The sequence below is a fragment of the Panicum virgatum genome, chromosome 1K (genome assembly GCF_016808335.1).
Source record: "Panicum virgatum strain AP13 chromosome 1K, P.virgatum_v5, whole genome shotgun sequence".
Taxonomy (NCBI): Eukaryota; Viridiplantae; Streptophyta; class Magnoliopsida; order Poales; family Poaceae; genus Panicum; species Panicum virgatum.
Genome location: NC_053136.1, coordinates 40,153,167 through 40,167,871, shown reverse-complemented (window position 1 = coordinate 40,167,871; position 14,705 = coordinate 40,153,167). Strand labels below are relative to the sequence as shown.

The 14,705-nt window shown below is 46.0% G+C and overlaps 2 protein-coding genes across 3 annotated transcripts; one reads left to right on the top strand and one right to left on the bottom strand.

Annotated features, from left to right (window-relative positions):
- The first annotated feature begins 1,757 nt into the window (after nt 1-1,757).
- On the top strand, nt 1,758-7,624 carry LOC120707671 (4-hydroxy-3-methylbut-2-en-1-yl diphosphate synthase (ferredoxin), chloroplastic-like). The gene is made up of 20 exons (XM_039992633.1): nt 1,758-1,921; nt 2,562-2,831; nt 2,965-3,122; nt 3,268-3,374; nt 3,449-3,549; nt 3,631-3,707; nt 3,808-3,927; nt 4,001-4,231; nt 4,720-4,836; nt 4,963-5,037; nt 5,117-5,194; nt 5,429-5,488; nt 5,576-5,638; nt 5,731-5,875; nt 5,991-6,132; nt 6,277-6,354; nt 6,439-6,598; nt 6,792-6,890; nt 6,991-7,095; nt 7,293-7,624. Exons 2-20 carry the CDS (start codon nt 2,609-2,611, stop codon nt 7,392-7,394), a joined length of 2,241 nt encoding a protein of 746 aa, XP_039848567.1. The 5' UTR covers nt 1,758-1,921; nt 2,562-2,608; the 3' UTR covers nt 7,395-7,624.
- A 631-nt stretch (nt 7,625-8,255) lies between these two features.
- LOC120707655 (transcription factor bHLH128-like) lies at nt 8,256-13,796 on the bottom strand. 2 transcript variants are annotated; one of them, XM_039992623.1, is made up of 6 exons: nt 13,278-13,796; nt 9,466-9,782; nt 9,255-9,390; nt 9,067-9,132; nt 8,857-8,925; nt 8,256-8,749 (listed from the first exon to the last, which is right to left on the bottom strand). In XM_039992623.1, exons 1-5 carry the CDS (start codon nt 13,525-13,527, stop codon nt 8,888-8,890), a joined length of 807 nt encoding a protein of 268 aa, XP_039848557.1. In that variant the 5' UTR covers nt 13,528-13,796; the 3' UTR covers nt 8,256-8,749; nt 8,857-8,887. The 2 variants fall into 2 exon arrangements, with proteins under 2 accessions (XP_039848557.1, XP_039848549.1); XM_039992615.1 differs by having other exon boundaries at nt 9,255-9,395; nt 13,278-13,795.
- Nucleotides 13,797-14,705: the final 909 nt, after the last annotated feature.

The window sequence follows — 14,705 nt, the reverse complement described above, 5'->3', positions numbered from 1 at the left end:
AAATCTCAAACACTAGAAATTGTGAAAGAAAAAATCTTCCGAAACATGTATAAGATTTGCCAGATTTTTCTCGCACGCGGGCCATCTCGCGACTCACGGCCCGGATCCTTGTGCTGTTTCCGGCCCTGGCCGTGTGGCCGCCGGTTTGGGGCTGCAAGCTACTTGGGCCCATCACAGATGAATACCAGCCCAATTCAAAAACCTCCTCCGCTCAAAAATAAAAAAATAAACAAATCCTCTCCGTATCATTCTGCAGCTTGATCATGTTTAGTTGGCGAAAAATTTGGATTTTAGTACTGTTGCGTATTTCATTGTTATTTAACAACTAATGTTCAATCATAGACTAATTAGACTTAAAATATTCATCTCGTTCTAATTAGCTTACTTTGCAATTATTTATTTATTTATTTTAATTGCATTTAATACTCCATGCATGTGTCCAAAAATTCGATGTGGCAAGTACTGTAGAAAACTTTTTAGGAACTAAACAGAGCCTGCTACCAGCTCCATTACTGTCTTCGATCATGAAAGCTCCGTCGTCCTGCTGATTACTCACTCCTCTTTCGTGTTCCTTTTGAGGCCTGAATAACCTAGGTCTTGACAGAAACAATCACTCTGCTATTCTACCGGCGCCATGCGTCAGGGCCAAAGTTGAGTTCCTGGGATCCGGTCAATCATCTTTGCCCAGTTGCCCTCAAAGTCCCCCGTGCCATACATGTGCTGTGAACTTCTCCAACATGTGTGCTCGACCCTTGACCGAACAAGAACGTGCGTTGAGCTTCGTTTCCAGGTCAACACATGTGGTGTGGGCTCGCCAGCTACCGGTCTCCTCCGTCCGGCGGCTGCACTGGCTGCCGTTCCTTCTTCCAACTCCCTCTCGCCGTCTCCCAACGGATGAATCCTCTTATCAAAAAAAAAACGGCTGAATCCTCCAAGGAAAAAAGAGCAGGAACGGGCGAGTCGTCGAGTCGATTGGTGACCCTGACCGGTGGCGCACGTTCTTCTTGCTGTCCAACATGTGGGCTTGACAACTGACAGAGCGAGCGATTTGGGGGTTGGGCTCAACGCTCGACTCGACAACGTTTTCTCTCGTCGGCAGGGTAAGAAGTCAGAGAGCATGCCCGATATATTCCAAAAAAAAAAGCAGAGGGCATGCCCGAGTACTACGCCTGCTCGCCGTGACACAACAGAACATGTGATGTTGAAGGCTTGAAGCGTGAATGGATCTCAAATCTCAAAATCTGAAAAAGAAAATTGAGTTACCTTCAGACAATCAAGTAAAATGTACAGTGATCTAAATCCAAAATAAAAAGATCCCGAGTCCTGAGCGTAAAAAAGACCGGACAGTTCAATTTTTTTGGGAGTAAAGACTCCATCTGCATCTCCCTAGAACATTCGCAAGCAGCAACAGCGATCGCAAAATTTCATGACCCAAACTACACGCACCCGCAGCGAGTGAACAATCCCTGCTAAAACTACAAATTCCTTTCGTAAAAAATAAAAAAAATATAGTAAACGAGACTCGTGTCGCATGGGAAAACGACGGACACGATAAAATCATGGCAGGGCCTCCGAACCCGCGCCTCCCCGCACCGGGTCCACGACCACCCGCGCGCCTGGTGACCGGAGCACGCGTCACCGGGCCCGCAGGGCCAGAGGCACACGGCCTGAGCGGCGCACCAAGACCCGGTGCACGAGGCTGCCTTGGCGGCCCCTCCGGCTTGGAGATAATAAAACCCACCACCAGGCACCAGGCTACCACGAGCTCGCGTGCCACTCCCACAAGCCCATCTCCGTCTCTCTCTCCACCCAGCTGTTTGTCTGGGAGGGGAAGAAAAAACTCGCGCTCGCTTGTCTGCTCCGCTGCGTTCGTGGTGGTGGCCGGGGGAGGCTTCGTCGCGGCACGAAGCGGCGGGGTTTGGTGAGATTTCCTAGCTCGCTGCCTCCGATGTCCGATCGCGCTAGTTGTGCTGCGTGGCTGGGGCGGGATTCGTGCTCGGTTTAGCGGAATTCTGTTCTGCAGCTTGGGCCTTGGAGCTTGGGGAAGTTGAATCAGTGCTGGGTCTGGGTGCTGCCGGAGCTGATCTTCTAGATGTTTACTTTGGTTTGGTTTGGGGAATTTTGATTCTGTGGGTAGGACTTATGAGGATGCGAGGCACCCGCTCACAGTTGGCTTGTCAGGCTGCAGCTCGATCGAATCAGTCGAATGGATTAGTAAGGCTTTGAGCTGAGCATTTCTCCCGTTCGTTTGCCAATAAGGATCTACGTCATTTTCGTCTTTGAATTATTGTTTTTTCTCGTTACCTTCACCGGGAAAGGCGATCGATTCGAGTTTACTAAATTTTTTTATGTGATCTATTATGCAAAACATGTTGTCAATTTCAGTGCACGAATTGTTAAATGCCCAGGTTTAGTAGCCCACACCATATTTGTCCTGTTCTTGCTCACCCAGCGATAGGGGTATATTCCACTTGTGCCAGTCAAAGGTCATCAGGATTGGCGTCCAGTACACTAGTACAGCGCTCCCCTCGGCCCTCACCACTTATTGGTTTGCCATGCAGGTGTTTGTAGAATTGCCTAGCTGAGGTTCTGCTACTTGCACACAGTCATGGCAACCGGCGTGGCACCAGCTCCTCTCCCACATGTCCGGGTGCGTGATGGCGGCATCGGGTTCACCAGGAGCGTCGACTTTGCTAAGGTCTTATCAGTTCCTGGTGTCAGCACTATGAGGACCAGCTCCTCGAGGAGCAGGGCGTTCGTGGTGAAGAACTCCAGTACTGGTTCAGAAACCATGGAGCTCGAGCCAGCATCTGAAGGAAGCCCACTTTTAGGTATGATTTGAGTGTTCTTTGTCGTTGCATGTTTGTATTTGTGTATTTTTCACGTCACAAGGGATTTGTCCCAGGTTTAATCTATTTGCTCCTTTTCTAACCTACCTTTTTCTTCTGTTCTTTACCTCTTTAGTCCCCAGGCAAAAGTACTGTGAATCTACACATCAGACAAGGAGAAGGAAAACTCATACTGTAATGGTGGGGAATGTCCCACTCGGTAGTGATCATCCCATAAGGATTCAGACCATGGCGACCTCAGATACCAAGGATGTTGCCAAAACTGTAGAAGAGGTGTGTCACATCTGAAATTCATGTTGGTTGTTCTTAGTATTCTCTATAGAGCATGGATGTTACAAATGAATTAATCACCCTTTTTCAGAGGATCTCTGCTTTGTGTATAGGTGACTAATAAAAGATTTAATCTGTGCCATTTCAGGTGATGAGGATAGCAGATAAAGGAGCCGATCTTGTTAGAATAACCGTACAGGGTAAGAAGGAAGCTGATGCCTGCTTTGAGATCAAGAACACCCTGGTTCAGAAGAAGTAAGCTGCCATTTTCCTCACACTCAGTGTATTCACATGCATGGGTCCTTACATTTTTCTTTGTGTTTCTGCAGTTACAACATTCCACTAGTGGCCGATATTCATTTTGCCCCTGCAGTAGCTTTAAGAGTGGCAGAATGCTTTGACAAAATTCGCGTGAACCCCGGAAATTTTGGTAAGTGAAATCTTGACATCACTGATTTTAGTATGTTTATGTTCTTATTTCACTGTGAAACACTGAGAACTGTACTTGCAGCTGATCGACGTGCTCAATTTGAGCAGCTTGAATATACAGACAACGAGTACCAAAAAGAGCTCGAGCATATTGAGAAGGTTGAAATTTTTTCACTCCCTTAGTCTTGTTTTAATTCTTATGATCATATGACACGTCATCTTACTTAATACTTACAGAGCCATTTTAACATCATTTCAGGTATTTTCTCCATTAGTTGAGAAATGCAAGCAGTATGGGAGAGCAATGCGCATAGGTACAAATCATGGAAGCCTCTCTGACCGCATAATGAGTTACTATGGTGATTCTCCACGGGGAATGGTGATTATCCCATTTTAGGATATATTTAACCATCTGTATGTAGATGCTTGACATTTTCTGCATACTATTGCAGGTTGAGTCTGCTTTGGAATTTGCTAGGATATGTCGGAAGTTGGACTTCCACAACTTTGTGTTTTCAATGAAAGCTAGTAACCCTGTTGTCATGGTCCAAGCATACCGCCTGCTTGTTGCAGAAATGTATAACCTAGGATGGGATTATCCATTGCACTTGGGTGTTACAGAAGCCGGAGAGGGTGAAGACGGAAGGATGAAGTCTGCTATTGGCATTGGAACACTTTTAATGGTAATTACTTCACTACTTAATTCTGTTGTATGAATTTAAATATCTTTCTTACGAGTATTATGGAAATGAAATGACATCATGTAAATAGTAGCCTCTTCTCTGGATGAAGAATATCTTCATTTTTTTGGAGCTAATAATTTTTGTTGTGGGGAACTGAGGATGAATATTTTGACAACATGATTTTTGTTGATTTATTATGATTCCGAATAATCTAAAAGCTTAAAATCAAATAGCTGGCTGGAAAAATACAAGTTTCAGGCTATTGAGCTTTGATATGTGCACGGAACTGGTTGGGCTATGTGATTCTGTTGATTTGTTTCTTCACATTCCGGTACCATGATTGTATAAGTTGTATAGGGTGTGTCGCTGTGCTATTCACTGAAACATAATAGATGTACAAGACTAACTATGAAAAGATTGAATTATGTGGAAACCAACAAGTTGTACAAAAAAGAAGTGGACTATATCTTCTGCTTGCTGTGTTACAGGATGGCCTGGGTGACACAATCCGCGTCTCCCTCACAGAACCACCAGAAGAAGAGATCGATCCTTGCCGGAGATTGGCAAATCTTGGGACACAGGCTACAAATCTTCAAATCGGGGTGGTAATGCACTTTCACGTTTTGTATTTTCCATTTATTCTGTCACAATACTGTAAATCTCAGTCCTTAATACTTGTGCTTTCCTTTAAACATTCCTTAATTTTTTTGCTATTTATCTTGTTTTCTCAGGCACCATTTGAAGAGAATCACAGGCACTATTTTGACTTCCAGCGTAGGAGTGGTCAATTACCTTTGCAGAAGGAGGTTGGTTAAAACAATAATTCCATAGTTTGATCATAAAATCTAATAGTGTTTGATTTCTCATCAATTGCTCTTATGAAAGGGCGAGGAAGTTGACTACAGAAATGTACTGCATCGTGATGGCTCTGTACTGATGTCAGTTTCATTGGACCAGTTGAAGGTAAACTGCACCTGTCCTACTCTTCTTGTTGGAATTTTCTGCAATATGTATTGCTACGCCAAAAGAAATTTTAGCAATGATAAATTTGATTTATAATCCGTTTGAAGTAACTATGCAGTAGTGCATTTGTTCTTTTCCAGGCATTCAACTATGAAAATAGGTTGTTGGAAGCTTTATTGTCTGTCCAATAGATAAATGTGCTTTGTAGTAATGAAAGTTCCTTGTATTTGCCAGGCTCCTGAGCTCCTTTATAGGTCTCTTGCAGCGAAGCTTGTGGTTGGCATGCCTTTCAAGGTCTGATTTATGGTTTTATGTGCTAGCACCAACTATGTTCTATGGGACTTTGAGTTTAAACTGATTTGTTTCTTCTATGACCATCAGGACCTTGCTACTGTAGATTCCATTCTTTTGAGGGAGCTCCCCCCTGTAGAAGATGCTGAAGCTGTGAGTTACACCATTTCTTTATCACCCTTGCAAGTGCATAACATTCTGTTCCATTTCTTAGTTGCCCGCTACAATTTTGTCAATGTATACAGAGACTTGCACTCAAAAGATTAGTTGACATCAGCATGGGAGTGTTGACCCCCTTGTCAGAGCAGTTGACAAAGCCACTCCCACATGCAATTGCGCTTGTCAACCTTGAGGAACTGTCAAGTGGGGCTCACAAACTTTTGCCACAAGGTAGTGATTTGATTTTTCACTATATCGTGGTCTGTGATTCTTTTTTTGACTTTAGAGTATTTAATATCTTGTTTGCCTAGTTTCATCAGACTTTGTCCTTTTGTGGTGTGTGTAGGTACTAGACTTGCTGTCACCCTTCGTGGAGATGAATCATACGAGCAGCTAGATATCCTTAAGGGTGTTGATGATATAACAATGCTGCTACATAGTGTTCCATATGGTGAGGAGAAGACTGGCAGAGTACATGCTGCTAGGAGGTAAGCAAACACAGTGGGTCAATCTATTCAATGAGTTTGATATTTGGGGATTATTTATTTATCATGCATCCATGCTTAACACACTGTTTCCTAAGTTTTTTTTCCCTTTGTTCTGATTACCATATAACTTTTCATGTTTTGCAGGTTATTCGAGTACTTACAGAACAATGGCTTGAACTTTCCTGTAATCCATCACATAGAGTTCCCTAAAACCATTGGCAGGTGATTCTCATCATTCCTATTTTCTCCCTGCGGAATTGTTGAGACCTGGTTTTCTTGTGCTTATTCTGATCCAATCAACTGCAGAGATGATCTTGTCATTGGTGCTGGGGCGAATGTTGGTGCTCTCCTAGTCGATGGTCTTGGTGATGGTGTACTTCTTGAAGCTGCTGACCAGGAATTTGAGTTCCTGAGGGACACATCTTTCAACTTGCTTCAGGGTTGCAGAATGCGCAACACAAAAACTGTACGTTGTGATGTACATTTTTGTTAAATAACATGGCTACCTCTGGAGAATTGTAGTGAAATTAAAAAGCCACAGTACTCTCCCTATAGCATAGAGAGAGAAAAAAACCTTCATAGTCAGCCATACAAAAAACAATGGCTGATGTTTTGTAGATTTTGTCAAAGTGGTTTCTGACTGTTAATGAATTTTGCAGGAATATGTGTCTTGTCCTTCGTGTGGGCGAACACTCTTCGACCTTCAGGAAATTAGTGCTGAGATTAGAGAAAAGACCTCTCATCTGCCAGGCGTCTCGGTAAGCTCCCTGACACAATTATGTGCCTGATCAATTGTACGTGTGTTTCCTTTTTAAAGTAAAAAAATACTGATCAACGGTGTACATATTTGCCTGGCAGATCGCCATCATGGGTTGCATTGTCAACGGGCCAGGAGAGATGGCCGATGCCGATTTTGGATATGTGGGAGGCGCTCCTGGAAAGATTGATCTGTATGTTGGCAAGGTAACCATTCCTGCTCCTGGAAATTTTTACTATGTTGTCGAGCAGTAGCTGTTGGTGGGTCTCAGAAACGCCCTCCAGTAAATGCGGTTCTGAACCTGCCATAGCGCCAAAAATGTTGTTCTCCACCTGCATTCATGAGTCTTGAAGCTGCTGGTTTTTTTCCTTCCCGCTGACACAGTGCATCTTTCTTCCCGCAGACCGTTGTGCAGCGCGGCATCGCCATGGAAGGCGCCACCGACGCCCTGATCCAGCTGATCAAGGACCACGGCCGATGGGTGGACCCTCCCGCCGAGGAGTAAGGGCTGTAGAGACTGCCTAGCCTCTGTAGTTTATTCTGTAAAGTGAAACACGCAATGCGTGCGGTAACTGAGCATTTATACAGTGTACGTATTCATGTTGAGTACATCGTCCCTGCACTGCACACATTTTGTACCGTGTACATCTATTATTGAGAAATAATTAAATTAAAAATAGGGGGTGACCGCAGGTTTGCAGCATCCCCGGCGAAGCGTATGCAGTTCAGAATTCAGATAATGTCATGTCATCAGCGTATACGTGGAAATAAGATTGTGCTAATATCTATCTCTTTCTGCTTATAAAAAAGTAGCTAGTTACACTTCGGTGAAGTCATGGGATGTGTATGTGTATGTACATCTGCTTCGATCTGTAGAACATGCCATGAGAAAAATCGCAACTCGCAAGTGGCAACGCTTTGCTGTTGGATGCCGCAGCAGCAAAGAACAGTGGCACGGAAAGGATCAGGGAAGTGCAGAGAGCTCCAAGGAAGCGCACGGATTCGGGGCTCGGACGTGCACCTGAAGTTCTGAATGTCCGTCAACCGTTGTCGGAGAGATCACTACGCCGCTGGAGTGCAAGAGCAATGCAGACGACAGACTAGACTCCCCATTTCAGACAAACAGACTTCCAGGTTCATCGCATCGAACAATTTCAAGATGGAAGTGTCTGTTCTTTGGCTATTCCTAGGTCGCCTACACCTAGTTTAGTTTTAACTTTTAAAGTGTCTGAATTCTGAGAAAACGCAAACAGGTCCGTAATGTAGGCATTCTTTAGCCGAAAAAAACTGAGCGTTTTTCTAGATGGAACTGTCGTCTGTTCTTTTAGCTGACTTATTTTCGCTTGATCCATGGGACAACATTCAGTCAAACAACACAATTGATCCGTATACAAAAATGAATGACCACGCGCAAAAGCAATTTGCTCTTGAGAGAACAAAATCAGGTGGCTCATAAATAGCAAAAACTGTTTTATGACAGACTAGAAAAGGATCAATCAGAAACACACCCAAAAAAAAAACAATCAGATTATCAGAACAGAACTTCTGGCCCCTCTTGCACTGCCTAGTTGACCACTATGAATTGCCTGATTGTTGCTGCATGCAGGTCGTCACTTGGAAACGACCGGCGGGCCTCCATTCATGCACGCACAACTGCACATGCACCCATTTGACAGCATATGATTGCGCCATCGATCGACACTCCCATGTGCTAACTAAAATTTAGGACTCCCTGCAGAGAATCTATTAATGAGGATGTTAACTGCTTCATCCATGCATGTACATCTATCGATTCCTCTCGGGCATCGACCGTCAGCGCTTCCTGCAGCAGGTGCACTTCTCCTGCTCGTGTTTCAGAGCCTGCATGCCGACGACAGGAGCAAAGATTCAGCAAGCCTGACGGATCAAAATTAAATATCAAGTTACCTTTTGTGTGACCATTCGAAGTTGGACAGGCGCACACATACCTGCAGTTCGCTCTGCAGGCCCTTGATGTGCTCAACTGCGAGGTCCAGCATGTCGGCAGTGCTCGTTTGCTGTCGCAGCACATGGACAAGAACATCAATCACTTCATCAGTTAGATTTTCTACTCTAATTGTATGTTCCCAGCTACATTGCCTCATGAAGATATAGAAAAATGATACACCTATGGGAGAACTTTGTTCAACGATCATTACCTTGTCCATGTTGGGCACGAGCTCCTGCAGATTCCTCAGCTTCTCGCTGATCCTCGTCCTCCGCTCCTGCACCGTAGAAACCACAATGGATCGCACGTGTGGGCAAGGCAAACATGTCAGTAACGAATCCATCTCGATTCGATTCGTGTTGGTGCATCAGGGCGTGCGTGTACGGATAGACGACGCACCCGCTCGGCGATGCTCCTGGGGTGCGTGGCGCACCCGCGCTTGGCGCGCACTTTGAACGGCACCTGCTCCTGCTGCAGCTGCATGTACCTGTCCATGCCCGCCGCCATCTCCAGCGCCGTGCCCGCCATGGCGCCGCTGTACTGCACGCACACAACCACACAGATCCATCACACAAGAACACAGGATGAGAATCACTTGGTGCCGCCGTACCTGGGAGTCGTACGCGCCGAGCGTGGCGATGATGTCCCTGGACTCCTCCCACGGCCCGACGATGGAGAACCCGCCGGAGAAAGAGCGCGCCGCGCCGCCGCCGCCGCTGCTCTCGCCGGCGCGGTCGCCGCCGCCGACTAGGCCAGCCGGGAAGGCGCCGTCCTCGGAGATCTGCGAGAGGTGGCCGCCGCCCTGCTGCGGCGGCCGGGTGAAGTTGAGCTGGGACGGCTTCATCCTCCTGCCGCCACCTCCGCTGCCGCTGGCCGTGGACGGGTGATGTGCCTCGGCGGCGCCACCGCTGCCTCCGCTCGGGTACCCTGCGTAGTTCGTTTATCCCAACCGGAACCGTATAAAATTCGTCAAATTGCCGAACTGGTTGATGCGTGAGCTGAGCCAGCGATTAACAAAACCGGGAGAAAGGATCTTACTAGATGATGATAATATAGTATTGCAACAAATTAATAAAATGCCGTCAAGGATCTTTACTAGATGATGATAATATAGTATTGCAACAAGTGATCTGGATTTATATTTCCGTACTTTGGGTGTGTTTAGTTCATTTTGCAAAAACTTGTAAAGATGTAAACAAGGCATTTGAAGTATTAAATGAAGTCTATTTGCAAAACTTTTTGCATAGATGGGTTGTAAATCGCGAGACGAATCTAATGATGCTAATTAATTCATGTTTAATCAATAATTAGCGGATGGTTACTGTAGCATCACTATTGCAAATTATGGATTAAGTAGGCTCATTAGATTCGTCTCGCGATTTACAGTCCATCCATGCAAAAAGTTTTGTAAATAGACTTCATTTAGTGTTTCAAATTAGCAAAATTCCATTTCACTTTAATGCGTTTACGGCTTTTTTGCGTTTACATGTAAAGATCTAAACAGAGCCTTTGCCAAGAGCTTCTTTGGTTTTGACATAAATTCTGCCTATACCTCATATTCGTCAAGAGAAGTGATGTGAATTTTGCAATTCTGTACCTTTTCAAGCAGGGAAATGGATTCTCTCTCATAAAAGCTCCATATAACTTCATTTTTTTTTCTGCTGCTGCTGATGGAGAATCTTATTCTCTCAAAAGTTATTTTTTTTACGCCAATTCTCTTCAAATTAGACAGGGAAGATCAGAACAAATGAACAATGGAAGTCGTCGGCCAATAAGAAGCTCGCGAGGTCACGTGGGTCCAGCGTGGACGTTAGGAGAGCGCACAAAGTGCCAAAGGCACTGTGCAAGTGGCATCTAGTAGGTTACTATTTTTAGCAGAACGGCCGTGACGTCATGGTGGAGCCGTCAGCTGAACCTGGACGGGAGACAGCGCCGGGCCCACCGCAGCCAAGTGGACGCGCCATGTGGTCCTCCTGCCTTTGATTAAGGCAAGTGACCTTCTTGGTTAGGGTTTGGGGCGCTAATTAAGGTCCATTAATTAGCTAGTACGCCTCACAATCTCACAAATGGCCAATCTAGACCAGAATCTAGACTCCCCGTTCAATCCGCTTCTCGAGAAATACCAGTACCAACTTGCCACGTGGGGCCCACTTGGGTAGCAATGACCGCCGGGTTGAATGAAGTATCGTTAGCCATGGATACGGTTTGCTTCTCTTTTAGGCAACTTTTTCAGGGCATGTCAAACGATGCTATTTTGGCCATCTCATGGGTAGCAATGGTAGTAGCATCAGTAAAATCGTACTACTAATAATTAATTAAAGAGAAAGTAAATTAAAAGTTGTCTCTTTGTTAAAGAGAAAGTAATGGTTTTTATTTGCATTGTGTGTCCCCAAGGGTGGCTGGGTGGGTATTATTGTATATATAAAGAGACATCTAACATACAAACACTGTGTTGTATGGGTCGTCTCTTACTTTAGCTAGAAGACAATTAACTTTAGAAAATGAAACAACATTTTTCTTGAGAGAGAGAGAGCAAATTCCTTTTGTCAACTTTGGAGAATAAATTATATATGCACACACACACACACACACACATATATATATATATATATATATATATATATATATATATATATATATATATATATATATATATATATATATATATATATATGTTCTTAAGATTTTGCACCAAACTTTCTTTAGGATTTGCATACGTAGGTTTTCTTCAAGTAAGTACATGTTCTCCTTTTCTGAAAGTGGGATGATCTTGAATAATCATAAGAGGAGAAACAATGATCTTTGACCATTATTTAACAAGCGAACTTTAGCAAAATGTCCAGTTAACCATAGATAAGTACATACATTATGTTGAGGAAAGAAATTATGGCAAAATGGATGGTTTTCTTATCCTCCTAAACTAATTAAAGGACATCACGTCAACATCAACTCATCATGCTCCTCCACTAGCATATATTAAAATTTATGGTTTCCATATATAGTACTCTAGTTAATTAAGGATGTACCAATAGTTCCCCCATCATGCTTTATACTCACCAACCAGGCATTAATTTAATTAAGGGAAAGTTGTGTTAGGTTGGAAGAAACCCACCAACTTTATATATGTTTGACTCTAGATAAATTCAACAAACAGACTATTTTCTTGTAATGCGATGAAGAAAGAAGCCAATGAGCAAAAGAAGGCACGGCTTAACCTCGACCAACTCATGCTCCTATCAATTGGGTAGTACTGTGTATCCAAGATTATATATGCGTAGCATTCTCTAGCAAATTAAAGGATAGACAATACATAATACATGCATAATGACTTTGCAACTGGTCCAAATTAATGAATGTGTAAATGAGAGGTAACGATGCGAAACACATCAGCGCAATGTGCAAGTGGTTAACAAAAAAATAACTAATATTAGCAAGTAGGATTATAGAATGAGACATACTATAGATATGTACAAAAGTACATGTAAAAAGAATAAAAGTGTGGTTTTCGAAAAACTTGGCCCCCACATTTCACTATTGAGCAGACCTTAGTAGGGGAAAAAGTCAGATACGTACAGTCCTTAGTTTTTCATCCCCTAGCAAGTTTGCAGAAGAGGTCTACATCGAAACAGCCAGCCATATGTATATAATATAAAGAGCTAAAACATCAAATTATTTGTACATTTTCGGATTGAGATTTGGCGTAATGTGTTCTATTCTTCAGTGGGCAAGGGTCCGTAATTTTATGCTGAACAATAGTTAACTCACCATATTAACCGTCATATGTGACTGATCTAAGACTTAACTATGCCAGAGTTGAAACTGTAAAAGATGCCCTTGCTCTATCCATGGGGCCATGGCTAGCAAAAAAGCCGCGCGTATGTGTTTTATGCATACCGCGGCTTGGCCTCATCTAGCAAAATTTCTGTACCTGCTGTCCTACTTTAATCGGCCAAAACCGGCAGGTAAAGTTGGGCAGTGCACGACACGGAACAAGTTGCATCAGCTGATGAGCTAGTAGTGGCCGGTGCACTAGAGGATTTCCTTTGCGGCGCCTATCGATCGAATCAAAGCAAGCAAGATCGCGCCAGCCCGATGCTGCTTCGTTCATCGTATATATCTTCCGCAGGGAAGCATATGAGCAAAAACCACATCGCTCTCGAAAGAGATTTCGATGGACGATGGATGAATGCCGCCGTTAATTAGCTACAGGCCGGCATTAGCCATTGTTGTTGGTTTCTCTGATTAACGCGCGAGTGTGACAGAAATCAAGCAGGATTCATGGCGGAAATTGAAACTGCGCGTGCTCCGAATTGACATGGTGAAATTAGAGAGGAAGGCGTATGGAAATTAAGTCGATTGAAAGCAGGTGATAATGATATGCGCTGGCAATAATAATCAGCAGGTGCCTGCTTGTTGGCTCACCGTTGTCCACCACGAGGTTGGAGAAGAAGCCGGCCGGCGAGCTGCTGTGGCGCGCCAGCATGTCCATGGAGCCGTCCTGCTGCCTCTCCGCCGCGTCGCCGCCGTGCCCGTGCCCGTGCCCCAGCGAGATGTCGCCTCCGCCGTACCGCAGCCCCGCCGGCTCCGCGGCCCTCTCGCCCGCGCGCCCGCCCGACGACGACGAGGACGACGGCTCCCCGCCGCCGCCTCCGACGGGCAGGAAGCGCCTCATGACGCGCCGCGAGCTAGTGTGCCGAGACGACGATGACGACCGCCCTCTCTCTCTCCGGAGCGCCCCGGCCGCGCTCGCGCGCACGAGCGAAGCTGCTGCTGCTTAATTCGACTCGGATCGATCGGCCGGAGGGGGAGGGGCGGAGGGGGGAGGTCGGCAGAGCGAGCGTGGGGAGAGCGGGAGCGGGACGTGGGTTTTGGCTGGTGGCGCGCGTGCGTTCACGCGTAAAACTACGGCAACTTGGAGGTGGGGTGGGGTGGGCGTGCAAGTGGGGAGGGAGTGGTGGGCTTAAAAGAGGAGAGCGGGCGGGGGAGGAGGCGGCAGGGCGGAGGCCGCGATTGGTTCTCGGGGCTTGCGGCGAGGGCAGCGCGCGGGGACCGCCAGCCCGCGCGCCCCAGCCGGGCGAGGGTGTGGCTAGCTTAGCTAGGCCTAGGGTAGGTGCTCTGCAAGTGGAAACACCGGCCACCGGGGCATCTCATCTTCTCTTCGGGTCTCAGTCTCAGCTGCTGGTCAGCTCGCGTTGGGCATTGCATTGCCGGCCGGGTGAGGATAGGTCCGGTCGCAGCAAGCTAGGGCGTGTCTACCGGGTGTCGCTAGTTTACGTCAACCGCCGTGCGGTCGATTTCCCGACCGTTGGTTTTTTTCCTATTTTATTAAGTTTTTTGTTGTTTTTTTATTTCAAGAAATGTTTTCAAGAAAAAAATTTTGACAAGAAAAATTTTAGAGAGAAAATTTTGAGGAAAAAATTTAAGATGGAAAAAATTTCAACAGAAAAAATTTTACATAAAAAAATTAAAAAACTCATGTAAAAAACTTGTATCAGAAAAAATAAAAAAAAAAGGAAAAAAAACTAGTGATGGCGACCGTGGATTCGTCGCGCGCCGCCGGAGCGGCGCGGATCCGCCGTCGCCGGTCGCCGCACGCCGCTCCCCCGCTACCGCCGCCACAGATCCAGCGTCGCCGGCCGCTCCCCAGCTGCCGCCGCCGCGGATCTGCCGTCGCTTCAATCGCCGCGCGCCGCTCCGCACGCTCCACCACCGTGGCCCCCGCCCGGGAGCACCGCTCCACCGCGGATCCGGCGCCGCTGCAGAGCCGGCTGCCGTGCCGCCGGAGGGAGGCAGGAGGGGCGGCGCGCAGAGGTTGGGGAGGGCGCGGCGGGGGTGGCCAGGCCCAAGCGG